At 41.2% G+C, this 15,215-nt stretch overlaps 1 protein-coding gene and 2 long non-coding RNA genes across 4 annotated transcripts in view; 1 reads left to right on the top strand and 2 right to left on the bottom strand.

Annotated features, from left to right (window-relative positions):
• Positions 1-1,173: 1,173 nt before the first annotated feature.
• LOC145426115 (uncharacterized) lies at positions 1,174-2,808 on the bottom strand. The gene is made up of 2 exons (XR_013906874.1): positions 2,458-2,808; positions 1,174-1,770 (listed from the first exon to the last, which is right to left on the bottom strand). It is a non-coding gene; the product is annotated as an uncharacterized LOC145426115 (long non-coding RNA).
• A 2,306-nt stretch (positions 2,809-5,114) lies between these two features.
• The window catches only part of LOC113016447 (uncharacterized), a 180,127-nt gene continuing 170,026 nt past the window's right edge, over positions 5,115-15,215 (top strand). Inside the window, exon 1 of one of the 2 annotated variants that reach the window (XM_080299353.1) lies at positions 5,115-5,251. In XM_080299353.1, coding sequence (XP_080155479.1) covers positions 5,215-5,251 — 37 coding nt within the window. In that variant the 5' untranslated portion in view covers positions 5,115-5,214. Of the gene's footprint in view, positions 5,252-11,007; positions 11,739-15,215 lie in introns of those variants that run through there. The other variant, XM_080299352.1, reaches the window with a different exon arrangement.
• LOC145425911 (uncharacterized) lies at positions 14,392-15,134 on the bottom strand. Its single transcript, XR_013906678.1, has 2 exons — positions 14,879-15,134; positions 14,392-14,720 (listed from the first exon to the last, which is right to left on the bottom strand). It is a non-coding gene; the product is annotated as an uncharacterized LOC145425911 (long non-coding RNA).

Raw genomic sequence — 15,215 nt, 5'->3', positions numbered from 1 at the left:
AAACAGGAAACACATAACACAGACTGAACAAAGACACACAGACAGGCACTACAGAGGGAACAGCGACGTGGGACCAGGGCAGACACAGACACTGACAGGACACGGGGATATAGCTGACAGGGGAGACAGCAACTAAGGATAACACAAAGACATAAACCAAAAGACAGAACTCTAACAAAGAAACCAAAGACTAGAAATTATAAATAATATAATGAACTCAAAACCCCTGGGTCAACGACCCAGGCATCCTAACACTTTCAAAGTAGAGCAAGGCTGAAGGCTACTAATAAACGAGGTATGTTCAACAGAAAACCTTAGTTCTCTGTGTCACGAAGGTGTCTCTCTTTTACTCTGACCACATCACCATGCTAGCTGGTGCAACTAATCTGGTCTGGACAATAATAACAGTTTTAGATGGAAAGCATCTTAAAATTGCCTCTTTTTTTCTGAACATCTCCTTTGAAAGTAGCATCATGTGAGTCACACTTGTTAAGGTAATACATGCTAAATGAGCCGTAGCTTTCAATGCATCACCGGATGAAGCCTTGCAGTTACAGTAGCTCACTGCGGGTATCACGTTGCCAAGGGAACTAATAAAGCATACAGTGATCGGAATGATTTTGTATTGATGCAGGTTGTCATTGCTCATACTGAACTACTTAAACTCCAAGTAGACAATCGCTCCATTCCTCATTACCATAGATAATAGATAAGAAATAAAACAATCATTATCATTTCTTTACAGCTATTTATTAATGACTGACTTTTATATATATATATATATTGTACTATTCTTAGTTAGCATATTGTCTGTCTTGTTAATGTTGGTTTATGTTGGTTTATAATGGAGCACTGTAACAAAAAATAATTTCCCCCAGGGATCAATAAAGTATTCTGATTCTGAATCATTATCAAATTCTGATTTGCCATAGATAAAGGGATTTTATAGGTAGGCTATCATGTAAAAATCTGCTACATAAAATTAATTTCATTTTCATGTGGTTTAGAGGTCAGCTATGGATACTCGGCTGTGAGAATTTTTAACAGAGCGCAAAGTTGAAGAAGATGTGATCAAGAAACTTGAAGATGAGAATGTAAGCCACTGCAGCTGTTGCTGTGTGCGTGCGTGTGTGTCTGTGTGTTTGTTTGTGAACGGAGAGCCGCAATCCACAATTTACTATGCGCATTCTAAAAAGATTTATTGAATTTCATATTTTTGTTTAATCAATGACATTAATTAATGACATGATATGTTTAAAGAGTAATTTAAAAAGTAATTCTTGTTCATCTTATGTTGGACAAATGTGTACCACATTACCAAAAGTATCTGTTATCAAAAGTAGATAGCAAAAAACAACTCTAAAATATGCAGTTGTATGTATTCATTGTTTTTTTAATATTGACAATTTTATTAATTTGTTGTTTATATTTTTCAGATTGATGAAACTGTCATTCCCTTAATGACAGACAGTGACCTGGCAAAGTACATCCCCAAAGTTTGCAATAGAGTCTCCACTGTGGCCTTCTGCAGACAAGCAACACTGTCACGGACGTCACCATCCAGGAAAGAATCTATACTCTCAAGGCTACGACAAAGACTGACAGGAGCTGAGGGAATGCCTCCTAAAAAGAAATTGTCTCAGTGGGCAGAAAATACAAATGCAAAACGAACAGTGAGACGAACTGAGGTTGGCTGGATGGATTTTGATGAGGAGAAGGGTGGGTTCAAACAGGTGAAGTCTGTAAGTGGTGGTGGAACAAGGCATTTATCTGTAGATAAAAATGAAACCGTGTCAAATATCAAACTTATGGCTGAAAATCTGTTTTTCCCCAATGGCATCTCAAAAAACCCCAAAAGTCTTTCACACTAGTCAACTCATATTGAGAGCTCACAGATGCATGTGGATGCTTCCAGTACAGTTGATGAGTTGTATATGTTGTGCCCTTAAACAGGGGAAATAGTGAGGAGAGGTGAAAGAGCGGCACAGACACGCAGCTCTCACTCTCACTCGTCTGTATTGAGTTTCAGAAGCAATACAACCAAAACAATGTTCTTATGGATGCACTCAGTCTCAGGACAACTGTGTCCAAACTAAGTCACTATTGTTCGCTGCATTAGCTGATGAGAATACTTTAGATAACATGAACTGTAGCATTAGACAAAAACATCTTTTTAACTCGCACATGTTAGCTGACACAGTCACTAACTTTCCACAGCAATGAAATAATACTTTAAGTACTGCATGTCTTTCAGTAGTTAACTTATACAGATAGTAACAGAAAAATCTTCACGCAATATGGCGGAGTAATAGCGAAAACTAGCATACGCAGCAACAGAGATTAACTGGAACTTCTCAGAATAGTCCGCAATTCACATCTTTCGCTACAATGAACAATGATAACAACGTAATAATCAACGGTAACACACATTTATACAGATTTGTGCATGACAGTTACCTTAAACAGGGGAAATAGTGAGGAGAGGTGAAAGAACGGCACAGACACGCAGCTCTCACTCGTCTGTATTGAGTGAAGGAGGAAGCGCGCGAACCCACCTACTGGAGCCCTGAGGCATTAGCAATGGATCGACGCACAATCAACCCAGGCAAAACTTTCACTGCTTATCTCCCTCTATATTCCCACTGCATATTCTATTCAAAAACAGTCAAAGCAACAAATAAAACATTAATAAAGGCATCACATGAAATGTAAGGAACAGAGATGTACAACTCCAAAACTAATGAAAATTATGATCCACCACATATAAGCAAAGTAAGGTCAAAATTCTGCGACTTTATCTGTGTACCAGAAAGAAAAGACAACAGCATCCCCAAGACGTAGAGGCCGATCATGCAATAACCCAGCCCTCTGTGGTAGATCTCACTGACAATGAACCTAATCGGGCCGCTGATGATCTGTTGGTGGAAAACATAAATTCAGAACCATCAAACCACTTTGTAATTAATGATGGAGCTTCCATAAGTGGATATTTGGAACTGAATGACACATAACCATGGGATGGTCTGCCAAAAGTAGGTGAAAGTGAAGATTCTGATGCAGTTGTTATTATTAGTGGGGATAACAGGGTGGATATTAGTGTGGTTGAACTAAACCCTGAAACACTGTTTACAGAAAAAGAGTCTGATCCACGTCATCACACATTGTCTCTCTCACCGGGGCTGACAGGAGAGGCCAATATTCCTGACCAAGCACCCCCTGAACCACAATCTTGTCCCGTAATACTGACTGTTAGAAGAGGTCATTGTCTTACTGATTTGATCAGTGCCTTTAAGGACTCAAACATTATTTCATCTGAGGTCAATATCAAAATGTTGTTACCAAATGGAGAGCTTGAACAGGGGGAAGGAAGTGGTGTTTTGCGAGACTGCCTGACAGAATTTTGGATGGATTTCTATGACAGCTGCACATTGGGAGTTGAGGTGAAAGTCCCATTCATCCGGCATGACTTTCAGTGTGAAGAATGGCAGGCTATAGCTAGAGTGTTTGTTGTAGGGTGGAAACAAGCTGGTTACTTCCCAGTGAAGCTTGCAATACCCTTTCTGGAGGAGATATTGTGGGGCTCGACAACCAGTAGTTTAAAAGATTCCTTTCTTTTGGACGTCTCACAAGAAGAGCGATCTGTTCTCCTGAAGGCTTTGGATGACTTCAATTCAGTGGATACAGATGAATTGCTGGAAGTACTTGATGCACATGAGTGCAAGCAGGTTCCTACTAAGGACACACTGCTCCCTGTTTTGGCACAGATAGGACACAAAGTACTTATTCAGGCCCCAATGTCTGTAATCAAGTGCTGGCGTCCCGTTGTGGGTTCTGTAGCTGGTTTACTCCCACCAGAAGGACTGCATCATTTCATTGCAGAAAAAAACCCAACTGTAAAAACAGTGAAGGAGCTTCTAATCTTTCCAGAGGAGATGACAGCTGCCCAGTCAACAGTTTCTCGTTACCTGAAAAGGTACATTGGAGAAATTGATTTCAATATCTCCCAGACCACAGACTCATAATACAAGTCAGTGCTTTATAAAAAAAGAAAAAGAAAAAAGAAAGTTGTGTTTTCAAAATTGGAGTTCAAGTTATTTTTACTTCCAATAGTGTTAACATGCTACATGGGTAGTGTAGTATGTGTAGACGATTTTTTTTTAAATTTTCATTGTAAGTGGGCTAAAGCAGTTAATTAAAAGTAGTCTAACATAAACGCTGTAATTTGATTATTTTAATAAACAAGTAACTTGGATGGATTCGATGCTGGCGTGACCACAGTGCACACGTCTGCTGTTGCTCACAGTGGTCCAAGGGACGCTCAGGGAGTTTGTGTGTTCGCTCAGACACGTGAAACATTAGAGGGAACATTGTCTACCACACATCACACTCATAAAAAGCATGACTACAGTTTTATAGTTTTTATTATGTTTTTACTGATTAAACAGTAAAAGTTAATTTAAAAAAATCCCAAAACAGATTCCCACTGATGTCAACATCTCCCAATGTTAAATTTTGAAGGAATCAACACAGACAATTAAATGTGAAAATGTCACATTTGACTTCTTTTCTCATCAGCACATGAGCATTTATATCATAAATCACATTTATATTGGGTTATATTTGATCCTGTATTACTGAAAACTATGACTTAAGTGGAAGTTAATGAAAACTGATGATATTACTCTTAATTTATTGAGGCTCTTCCATAACTCAGATTATGTTATTAATCTGTGGCAGATCTTATTACTGCCTCTTGAATCAGATTGTAACAGGATGTGTTCAGTTTAACTCTCTCACCACTTTAAAGGCTGAAGCTTTAAATCATAATATAATAATGTTTTATATTCATAAAACATATTTTAAATATAAACGCTTTTATAATTTCACCATAACAAAGTTCACTTCCTGCATGAAGGTGATCACAGCTCCATGAACTATTCCCACAAACATCACTGAGCCTCAGACTTTCTTTAACAGGCCTGTCAGACCACAATGATCCAGCTGTTTGTGTTCATGTGCCGCATTTATACGTTTTATTTCAAATCTACTTCACATTTTATTATCTGATATCTGCGACACACGGAGACTTCCTGTTAAACAGAAAGTAACCTTTGTGCGTGGGCGTGTTTGGAGCTGCAGGTGTGTCCAGCTGTGGGTTCGTTGGGTCAGCAGAGGATTTAACGGGACTTTGTGTCGGTTTGTTTTTAAAGCAGGATGAAGACGCTGGTGGTGTTCCTGCTCCTCATGAACGGTAAGAAAGTCTCTGTTTAACCTGCAGCAGCTCCGCAGACAGTCCTCTGTGAGCGGAAGTGCTACACTCAGGTGCAGCTCGCGCCTCTGACGTCCAGGGGTCTGCTTTGGTCTTTTCTGAGTAGGTAGTGCGATTCCCCCTGCCGTGAGCCTCTTTGGGCTCTCGTACTCTGGGGGCATCTAGATGTCTGGAACCTGCATCTCCTCCATGCCTGCTTCATCTCCTGGGGGGGGGGCTATGGCTCCACATACCCACTATTAGACAGTTACATGGTAAAAGCTTGTGAACACAAGCGCTCACACACACAGGTGCACACACACGTACTCACAGACACACTATCTTGGTTGGCTGCTGCCTCTAAACATATCATGTAGTCCTGTGTGCTGCTGTTAAGGGTTCAAATATTGAGGAGGGATACAGGAGGAATTCCAAAACAACAACACTGATCCGGCCGGGTGGAGTCAAACGATGATTTTAATGAACACACGCAGCGTGGGGAGATGTACACTGCAAAACATCAGCTGTAGATCTCCGCCCAAAAAGACACTTCAGATTGCTTTTGATTCATCAGGGTTAACGCCCCCTCATGCGTCATCAGATACAAAACATGCACACGTCAAGTCAAAACCACGATGACTTTTAACACAGTTTGAAAAGAACATCGCCTCGTCTCCATCCCAGGAGTCTTCCTGTCGCACGTCCTGCCCGCGCTCATCTTCTGGAACATCAGGCCCACCTTCTGCAACAAACTCTTCTTTTGCAAACACAATTTTGCAGTTGCAAGCTTTTACAAAATATCATTTGAACCTTCACCGACCCCTGAGTCTAACTGCTGTGTAAGTCTGTGTGTGTGTGTGTGTGTGTGTGTGTGTGTGTGTGTGTGTGTGTGTGTGTGTCGACCTGACATTCACTCAGTTTCACCTCTCACCTCACCAGCTAAACCTTGTAACCTTTCCACCAGACAGAAGGCCAGCACGTACACATTGAAGATTATAACAAGCATTCAAAAGCATTTAAGATTATAGATTTAACTCAACAGTTTAAAGTGGTTATAACTGCACCTGTAATAAAGGCTAATTGGGTACCAGTATGTTTAAACATCTGAATGCAATATCAATATTAATTATTAATGCAATGGTAATGATGGTTATTAACAATAGCAGCAAAATATTTCTCTAATCCCCACACTGCTCAGTGTGTCTTATAAGCAGGTTTGGAGCAGATCCTCAGTGTTTCTTTCTCTCCCTCTCCTTCTGTAAACTTCCTCACCAATTTCTTTCTTTTTCTTTTCTTTGGAAGGTCTTTTCTGTTCTGATAGTAATATCTCAAAATAAAAAATCCTAATAAATTTCTAATAAAATATGACTGCCATTATAGCAAAAGCAGTAATGATGCACTTTGGAAAATAATTCTTTTGGGCATTTTTTGGCCTTCAGATAATAATTCTCATTCTCGTCTTGTCCTGTGCAGCTATACTGCCGGACAGGACAGGCAAAAAACAGAATATAATAATCATGGCTGTCAGTGTTAACGCATTTAAGCCCCATTAACACAATTTTCATGACTAACGCGATTAACAATTAAGCCATCTGAGTGCAGAATGACTTAAAATCCCTGAAATGTCTCTGTCAATGCATTTTGGGCAGTTTTTCTAAAGCTTGTGCAGAAGCCCCCCTGCTGGATGAGCCCCATCCAGGGGTCTGCTTTGGTCTTTTCCAAAAGAAAAGAGAGAGACTGCAGCAGTCCAGGAGTTTGGTTAATTTTTTTAAATTAAGTCCCACCAAAGATTTGTTTACATGAAAATGTTTGTGAGGCTTAATCTGAATTCGGTGCAGCCAAACTTGAACTTCTTGTTTTATAGTAAACAGCACGTGTGACTATAAACATGGTTTTCTGGAAACAGAAATGGGCAATTTTATCATTAGTAGAGTCATAGATAACTAGGAAAACAATCACAACACATCATCTACTCAACACAAGCAACATCTCACAATGTCCACAAGGGGTCACTGCAGACCCAGAATTGGCTAAATAGCGCATGTCTTCCAAGTTGCTAATAGTGAGGCATAAATATGGCAAGCTAGCAACAGCTAAAGGAAACCATAGAAAAGTCCTTTATTCCTCATCCCGCTGGTTGTGGTCATTGCAGGAGATTACAGCCAGATTATAATCAGCATCATGTTAATGAATCTGCCAAAGTAAGAACACTTACAGATCCATCAACTCACTCAGTCACACAAAACTGCATCATAGCTGCGTCACAGCAGCTCCTTCAGTCATTCCCACTCTGTGTGCTGAGCACGTGACCACTGGTGCGCTTGTTTCCTTTGGGTGCGCTTGATTCTTGCTTCTAGACATCCTGAGGCCGAGTCAGAGCAGGAAGTTGGAACAATGTTTGTATTTTTGTGCAAAGCTAACTGAAGCTTGTGCTGTATTAACATAATGATAAAATCATATCAGTATATGTGAGTACAAACTTTAGTCTAACTTTTTATTCTAACTGTATTCAGCTTGAACCAGAAGAAAAAGAAGGACAATAAAACTATGTTTCTATTTCCTGTTGCTACATTGTAGAGGGCGACTTTGCCTCTAAACAGGAACATGTGTACAGCCCTGCATCAGCAGCTTCATTCTTATACAGACCTTTCTACTCTGTGTGTTAAACTGAGCTCTATGTTTGCTACATAGCAGTCAATGAATCCAGTTTTTACACCACAGTTAAGTTAATGTAGTTAAATCTGTGTATTTGTAACTCAAACATTCAGTGTTTTAAACAGAAACCTGACTTTGACATATTTAAGTTGGTATGAACACAGTCAGAGCTGCTGCTGCTTTTATTGTTCTGTTGCTTTTTCAAAGCTTTCTGTGCAAATCAATAGAAATATTTATTGTTGCATCTTAAAGCTGCCAGCACAGCAGCAGCATGAGGAGAAGAGTGTTTGCTCAGGAAATACACGGGTCCCTGAAGAGTTCAAACAGGAAATATTCCTGCATTAAATCTGCAGTTCAATCATCAGCAGATTACTGTCAGTGTCATCTGTCACCAGGCAGGTTTTAACAGGCGCCACATATTATTAGAACACCCTTTTATATTTGGACAGTGTTGGGAAGGTTACTTTTAAAATGTATTCCATTACAGATTACAGAATACATGCCCCAAAATGTATTCTGTAACGTATTCCGAATACTTTGGATTACTTAATATATTATCATGCTTTTTACAACAACGTGAATGTACTATTGCTGTGTGATTTATTACTATTACTGAAGGTCCGCGACATGTAGTAAAGGGACCTCTGACTAATACGGCGGGGTCCCTGTCGGCTCGTAGCCGAAAAATAGCTTTACTTTGTTGTGTGGGTCAACTTTTCTTGCGAGAGACAGAGAGAGGCGTTGAAAGGCTGCTCCAACGGAACTTATTGTTTCGGAGGAAAACACGAACACGGTGTACAGTCGAGTCTTAATAGCTTACTTACAGCTGGGCTCGTCAGGCACTCTTCTTGGCTGCAGTGGTTATTATTATATTTACATGCTTCCAGCTCCCGTTTTTCCTCGATGACAACTCGTACCTTTCCACTCCCCTTTTTCTCCCTCCTCGCTCACAGACACATAACGTGTATGGCAGTCCATTCTCCCTGCAACACGGACTACACTGCCCATGATGCTACATTCTTTAGAGCTATGCTTGTAGCATTCTGCCTGTTAGCTTAGCACAACAACAACAACAACGAAAAGGCCTCTCTCACCCAGGAAACACACAGTCGCAGAGAGAGAGAGAGCGTCGCCCTGTAACCATGGCAACCGTAACGCTGCCGCCTGGAACAACAGAACGTAGCTGTCAAACAAAACCCAAACAGTCCTGACCCGCGACAAGATGAAACAGGAAAGTACCGCAGTGTAATCCATTTATTTCAACAAAGTAACTGTATTCTGAATACCACCTTTTTAAACGGTAACTGTAACGGAATACAGTTACTCATATTTTGTATTCTAAATGCGTAACGGCGGTACATGTATTCCGTTACTCCCCAACACTGTATTTGGATGATAAACACGTCATTTAGTTGTGTTTGGTCTTTAACTTGTGCTCAGTTTCCACAATGAATTCATGATGGAAATCTCTAATAAACTATCAAAACTGACACTATTTCCCCCACCACACTCTCTGTCTGTGGCTGGTGCCCCCATCCTCTGGTGAGTTGGTGGTTCTTGGTGCTCGGGTGTGTTCTGGCTAATGGCTGCTTGGTGGGGCCTGGCCCCCCTGGCTCTGTCAGGCCCCTGCTTGGGTTTTTGTTTTTTTTTTAGGCAGGTTTGGAGCAGATCCTCAGTGTTTTCTCTCCCTCTCCTTCTGTAAACTTCCTCACCAATTTCTTTCTTTTTCTTTTCTTCAGACGCTCTTTTCTGTTCTGATTGTAATATCTCAAAATAAAAACTCCTAATAAACTTCTAATAAAATATGACCATTATAGCAAAAGCAGTAATGATGCACTTGGGAAAATCACAACACATGTAAGAAGTAGAAAGTTCAGATATGTGTTTAAAATTGTAGGGAGTAAAAAGTAGTTAGAAAAAAAACTACTCAGGTAAAGTACAGATACCTGAAAATTGTACTTAAGTACTTACTGCTACTTTTCTTTTTTCTTTTTTTTTTGCCTGTCCCGTTTGGCTCTTTTGCCATCAGAATTATTGTCTAAAGGCAAAGAAAGATGCCCAACGGATTTACTTTACCAAACTGACCATCCCAGCCTTGCCATAATGGTCCATTTGATTCACCTTTTATTGTTTATTTTATTTTCACTTACTGAATACGGGACAGACTTGACTGGGGGAAAGAAGGGGAGAAAGAAAGAGGGAAAGAGAAACAGCTGAGAAGAGGGACGGGGGAGAAGGGCAAAAAACAAAAACCAACAGAATGAGCAGAAAAAAAAAAAGGTCACCTGCTGAGAAAGAAAAAAGAAAACAAGCAGAAGAGAACAAGAGTAATAGAATAAACAACATCACAATGATATATGGGAATATGACAGTAAATACTAAATATTAATTTACTTACTTACTTACTTACTGCTACTTTTCTATGCTTTTGCACCTTTCGTCCACACGTAAACGCCGTTTTCGATCACTGAAAACTGAGATTTTTAAAACTCAGTTTTTGCTTTTACGTGTTGACGAGATTTAGTCACGCAGCGTCAAAGGTGTGCGCCTTTTTTGACGTGCCGCTGTGCGCCACGTTATTGTTTACATGAGATGAATTTCTACAATGGTGGATAAACACAAAATACTGTTGCTGTTAATCTATCTGCAGTTTTACACACGTACATGTACACACACAGTTACTGTCCCTCCATTTACAAAGACGTCAGAGTGAACAGAGTCAACACAGACGCTCTCACAACCTAAATCCAGACGCCACGTCGTTGTTGGTTTTTAATGAATTTAATTTGTATTTAATTTAAATTTATGCATGTTGTGTGTATTTGTTCATTCCTAAGTTGTGAGTCTGCAGCAGCCAGAGTACTGATTTTGGTCATTAACATTTGATGAAGGCACTTAAAAACACAAAAACTTTTCAGAAGTACTTCAGCTTTGCATCAAACCTGCTCACTCTTTCCCTCCCAGGCTTCTAGACTCCTGATTGGCCAACATTTCTACACGGCGTGGATTTGACATGTTCTTGACCGTGTTTGACTGCGTTTTTGGCGAGATTTTCTTTAAAAACACAAACAGAAAATCTCAGTTTTCCAAAGTACGTGTGGACGTAGCCTTAGTGTGAGCAGCCAAACATGATGGCAGACTGCCACAGATCACTTCTGAGGAAAGAGGAGGCGTTCAGCTTCCTCATAGTTTCACACCTGCATGAAGCAGCCTCACCCTGACAGCTTCAAATCACTGTGTCAGCTGATCACTTCCTGTCCTGTGATTGGCTGAGCTTCAGGCCTTCTCTCAGTAAACTGGAAACAGGGATTGAGACAGTGTGAGGTTTGTGGAGTGCCACAGTGCTGTAATGAATACTGTAGTGGAAGAAGTTCTTTCACACTCTTCATCCTGGAGCTGCTTTATGTCCATGATCTGCATGGAAACACATCTATGGAGAGGAAATCCAGCTGCTGAGGGTCACATCTGCATCATTGTAGCTACAGTGGATGTTTCAGCGTCTGGACTGAAGGCGGCGCTTTGTGCGTGTCAGGGTGAGGCCGCAGCAGCCGCCTCCAACCGGAGCGCTCGGGCGTGAAACTAGGAGGAAAGCCGACGTCCTCCTCTTTCCTCAGAAGTGATCTGTGGCCGGCCGGACTTCATTCCACAGATGTGCTTTAACAAAGTGTGAAGCTGAACTCTGAGCTGTGACAGTGAAGCAGTGTGAGAGTGTCAGTAGATGATCAGCAGAGGAAAGTGAAGCTGCTGTGAGCTGATGTCCTGAAGGGCTTTTAAAGAGTCTCTGAGTTTGACAGGAACATGAAGATGTTTGTGGTGTTTGTGATCCTCCTGCACGGTAAGTACACCTTCCTCTCTCTGCTCTCATCATCAGCTTTTCTTTCATCTCTCTCTCTTTAATGTGTTGAAGTGCAGCAGGAGGAGATTTCCATCAAACACTGGATTCTGATTCAAATCAAACTAACAATCCAAAGCAGCAACTTTCAAATCTCTGGATTCTTCTTGGTGCCTTTCAGATGAGCTCGTGTTACAATCAGCTGCTGTGTGTGTTGTTGTGTAGCTGAAGCTCGGACTCACATTTCATATGTGACCAAAGGAAACTTGGTGCTGTGTGACACACTTTAGATTCTCTGCTGCTGCTTTGAACTCTTCAAACTAAAGAGCCAAACGGATGATTGACTGTGCAGCTCTGACATGGCACCAAATGTCCCTGTTATCAGCTGCTGGATGGACGTTATCAGAGCTTTTTAGTGCCACACGGATCACCAGGAGCTCCTCCTCTGTCTGCAAACAGGCTCAGCAGCTCTGATCATTGGAGTCAGCACAGAGTGTGGGGACATCTAGTGGTGGTGGAGAGAAGTGCATGTAACGTGTGTGTGTTGTGTTAATCAGCATGAGTAGTTAGGGGGACGTGCCTCCCTGTGCCTGATGGGAGTCCTTGTAATTACCCAGCATGCTGTGCTGTGTGTTTCATTTCTAACACTGGTTTTACTGAAGAGCTTTCTGAGCTTCTTTCATTGATTGTGACCAACGTACATGTTTGCTGTGGATCCACATCTGCTCTTACTGCTGATGTCATGAAGCTGTTTGAGTGGTGAGCAGTCAAAGCAGCAGGTCCTAACAGGGACATAGCAGGATATTCCTGCCTCTAAATGAGCTGTAATATGAGCACAGCTGGTCTGCATGTAGTGAACACAAAGAGTCTGTGTGAGCTGAATTTACACCAGTCTGGTTGTGTTCCTGTTATTTTGGCCCTTTGACAAACTCAAATGTATTTAAGCTTAAATGAAAGTGCATTTATTAAAATGCTGTAAAATCAGTCCTGCCGACACCAAACATTTTTATCTGCAGGTGAAGCTCTCTTTTTTCTCAGTGTTTTTCGGTTGAGACTGTGCAGAAATTGATAGACTGCTGCGACAACACCTACTAGCTCTGCAGATAATTTTCACTTGTGTAAAAAGAGCGCATTGTGTGTGACGTCTTCTTTTGCGCATGCGGGCTGCTTTTAAGGCCGTGAACTGTTCACACTAGAGCGCGTTTGCTGTCACATTTTACTTGTAGTGTGAACAACCAGACAAAAAAAATCGGATTCAGAGAGGAACTAGGAGGAAGATGAACGACCACAGGGTTTTATTCCAGGTAATAAGACCTTCTGGATCCTCCTGGATCCTCCTGGATCCTGTCTGAGCTCATCTTATACTTCAAACTTCCTGTTTTTATCTCAAACTTTGAAAACTCTGCTGCTTCTCAGTTAATCCTTCACATGAACAGCAGAAATATTTCTAGAAATCTCTCAGCTTTGTTCCCCACAGCACAGAAACAGCTCTGATCTCTGCTGATTCTTCTGGATCTGATGTGGTCCACCATGATATCCTTCCATCTTTCCTGGTTTCTCTCCTCCTTATCAGTCATAATGGGAGGATCCTCCTCATCGTCAGCCTCCCTCTCATGTGGAGTTCATCAGTTCTTAGTCCCAATTTCTTCTCTCTTCTTTGATTGGCTCAGATAATTTGTGTGGTATTCTGTAAATACTGTGTTATTTCCACTCTTATGTGGATGATACACAGCTGTATGTTTCACTGATGGCAGTAACGCAGACTTAATCTGAATCTGATGCTCTGTCTCTCTGATGTTAAATGCTGGAAGCTACAAACTCTCTTCAGCTCAGATTTCAGCTCCTTTTTGTTGCCCCCAAACCTTAAATTTGAAGATAACCTTGAAAATCTGTCTTCCAACATCAGGACTCACAGAGTCTGGGTATGACCTTTGACCATGAGCTGTGTTTGGACACAGTCTTATTTTCTCCAGTTAAGAAATATTGCAAATATCAAAAAGTCTACTCGGCTCTCATCCAGTTGTGTCCCCTTCCAGCTCGTCCACAACTAACCTGACAGATTTTTAATAAACTGAAAGAGACAAGGCCTCATCACTCTATCCTCTCTGCACCATAATAAAAATGGCTCTAAACAATGACCTATGGACAAGGCTGGACTGGGACAAAAAATCGGCCCGGGCATTTTGACTAGAGACCGGCCCACCAGGATAAAGATTGAAAATGTGACGTCATTCAGGGATAAAACCGCAAAGGATTCTGGGAACTTGTGGCAAGAGGTACTAGCGCACGCAGGCTTTCAATTGAACTCAGTTACACAGCGATAAAAAGAAACCCAAAAAATGGCAAGAAGCTGTTGTATTATTATTAACTGCAATAGCCGGTCGCATGACAGCCACGGGAAGCCGACGGGTAAAGAGATCGTTTTTTTTTAATCGGATTACGTTGTTGAAGTGAAATTTTTTAAGCCATGTTTCTGAAGTAAGAGCCGATGGATGGTCTGGATATACCAAATATAACATCTCAGAACACTCCAGCTCACAGGTTAGTCTGCTCCAAGCATTCCCACAAAGGTCAGAGTTTTGTTGTAGTTAATGCGTCATTTTTCTTAACATAATTGGTGATATAGATTACAAGCAAGTCTGGCGCTGAACAGAAATTGTCGCGCTATGCTCCTTTGTTTATTGTGCATAAATAGTGAATTGTCCTGACACAATATTGCGTTTCGCTTCTGTTATAACCATGGTACACTGACAAAAACATATACTTTTATTCACAGGATAAAACAGTTGTTTTGTATCACTAATTGTCCATTGCGATTACAATATACAATATTATTGTCACTGCTACATTTCTGTAATGCTACTGTAACCGGTTTCTGCTTCATCCCGCTGCAACAGTTCGGCCCAAACAGACTCCTCGACTCTGCGTTGTGTAGTGTTTTTAAAAAGACAAGGAGTCTCTGATCGATCGTTGCCACTTTATTTCCTAAATGGAAACAACGGTGTATTATCAGTGCACAGGCTCGCCATACACCACTCCGCACAGCACACTCTCGTATGGCTACGGCAGACTGGCAGCGATTACTGCAGCAATATTACAATTTCTAATATACAATAAAATAACAGCAACAACAAATGATGTACCTGAATGGAAACAACGGTGTATTATCAGTGCACAGGCTCGCCACACACCACTCCGCACAGCACACTACGGCAGAACATCTCATTAGCATTCCGCTTTAGCATACAGTTTCACACATTAATAAACAAATGAAAAGTACATAAAACTGGTGTTGGACATGTGTCCACTAAGCACTTATTACACTCGGTACTCATCAGCTAATCAAACATGTTTTATGTGTCTGTACTACTTAGCTATATTGTGTGCGGAACAATACAACTCACCTCTCGTATGGCTCGGCTCGTACGGCAGACTGGCAGCGATTACTGCAGCCAGCCACACCGAGAGGGGGGCGCTGTT

The sequence above is a fragment of the Astatotilapia calliptera genome, chromosome 3, assembly GCF_964374335.1.
Source record: "Astatotilapia calliptera chromosome 3, fAstCal68.1, whole genome shotgun sequence".
NCBI lineage: Eukaryota > Metazoa > Chordata > Actinopteri > Cichliformes > Cichlidae > Astatotilapia > Astatotilapia calliptera.
This window is presented reverse-complemented; position numbering and strand designations above follow the sequence as displayed.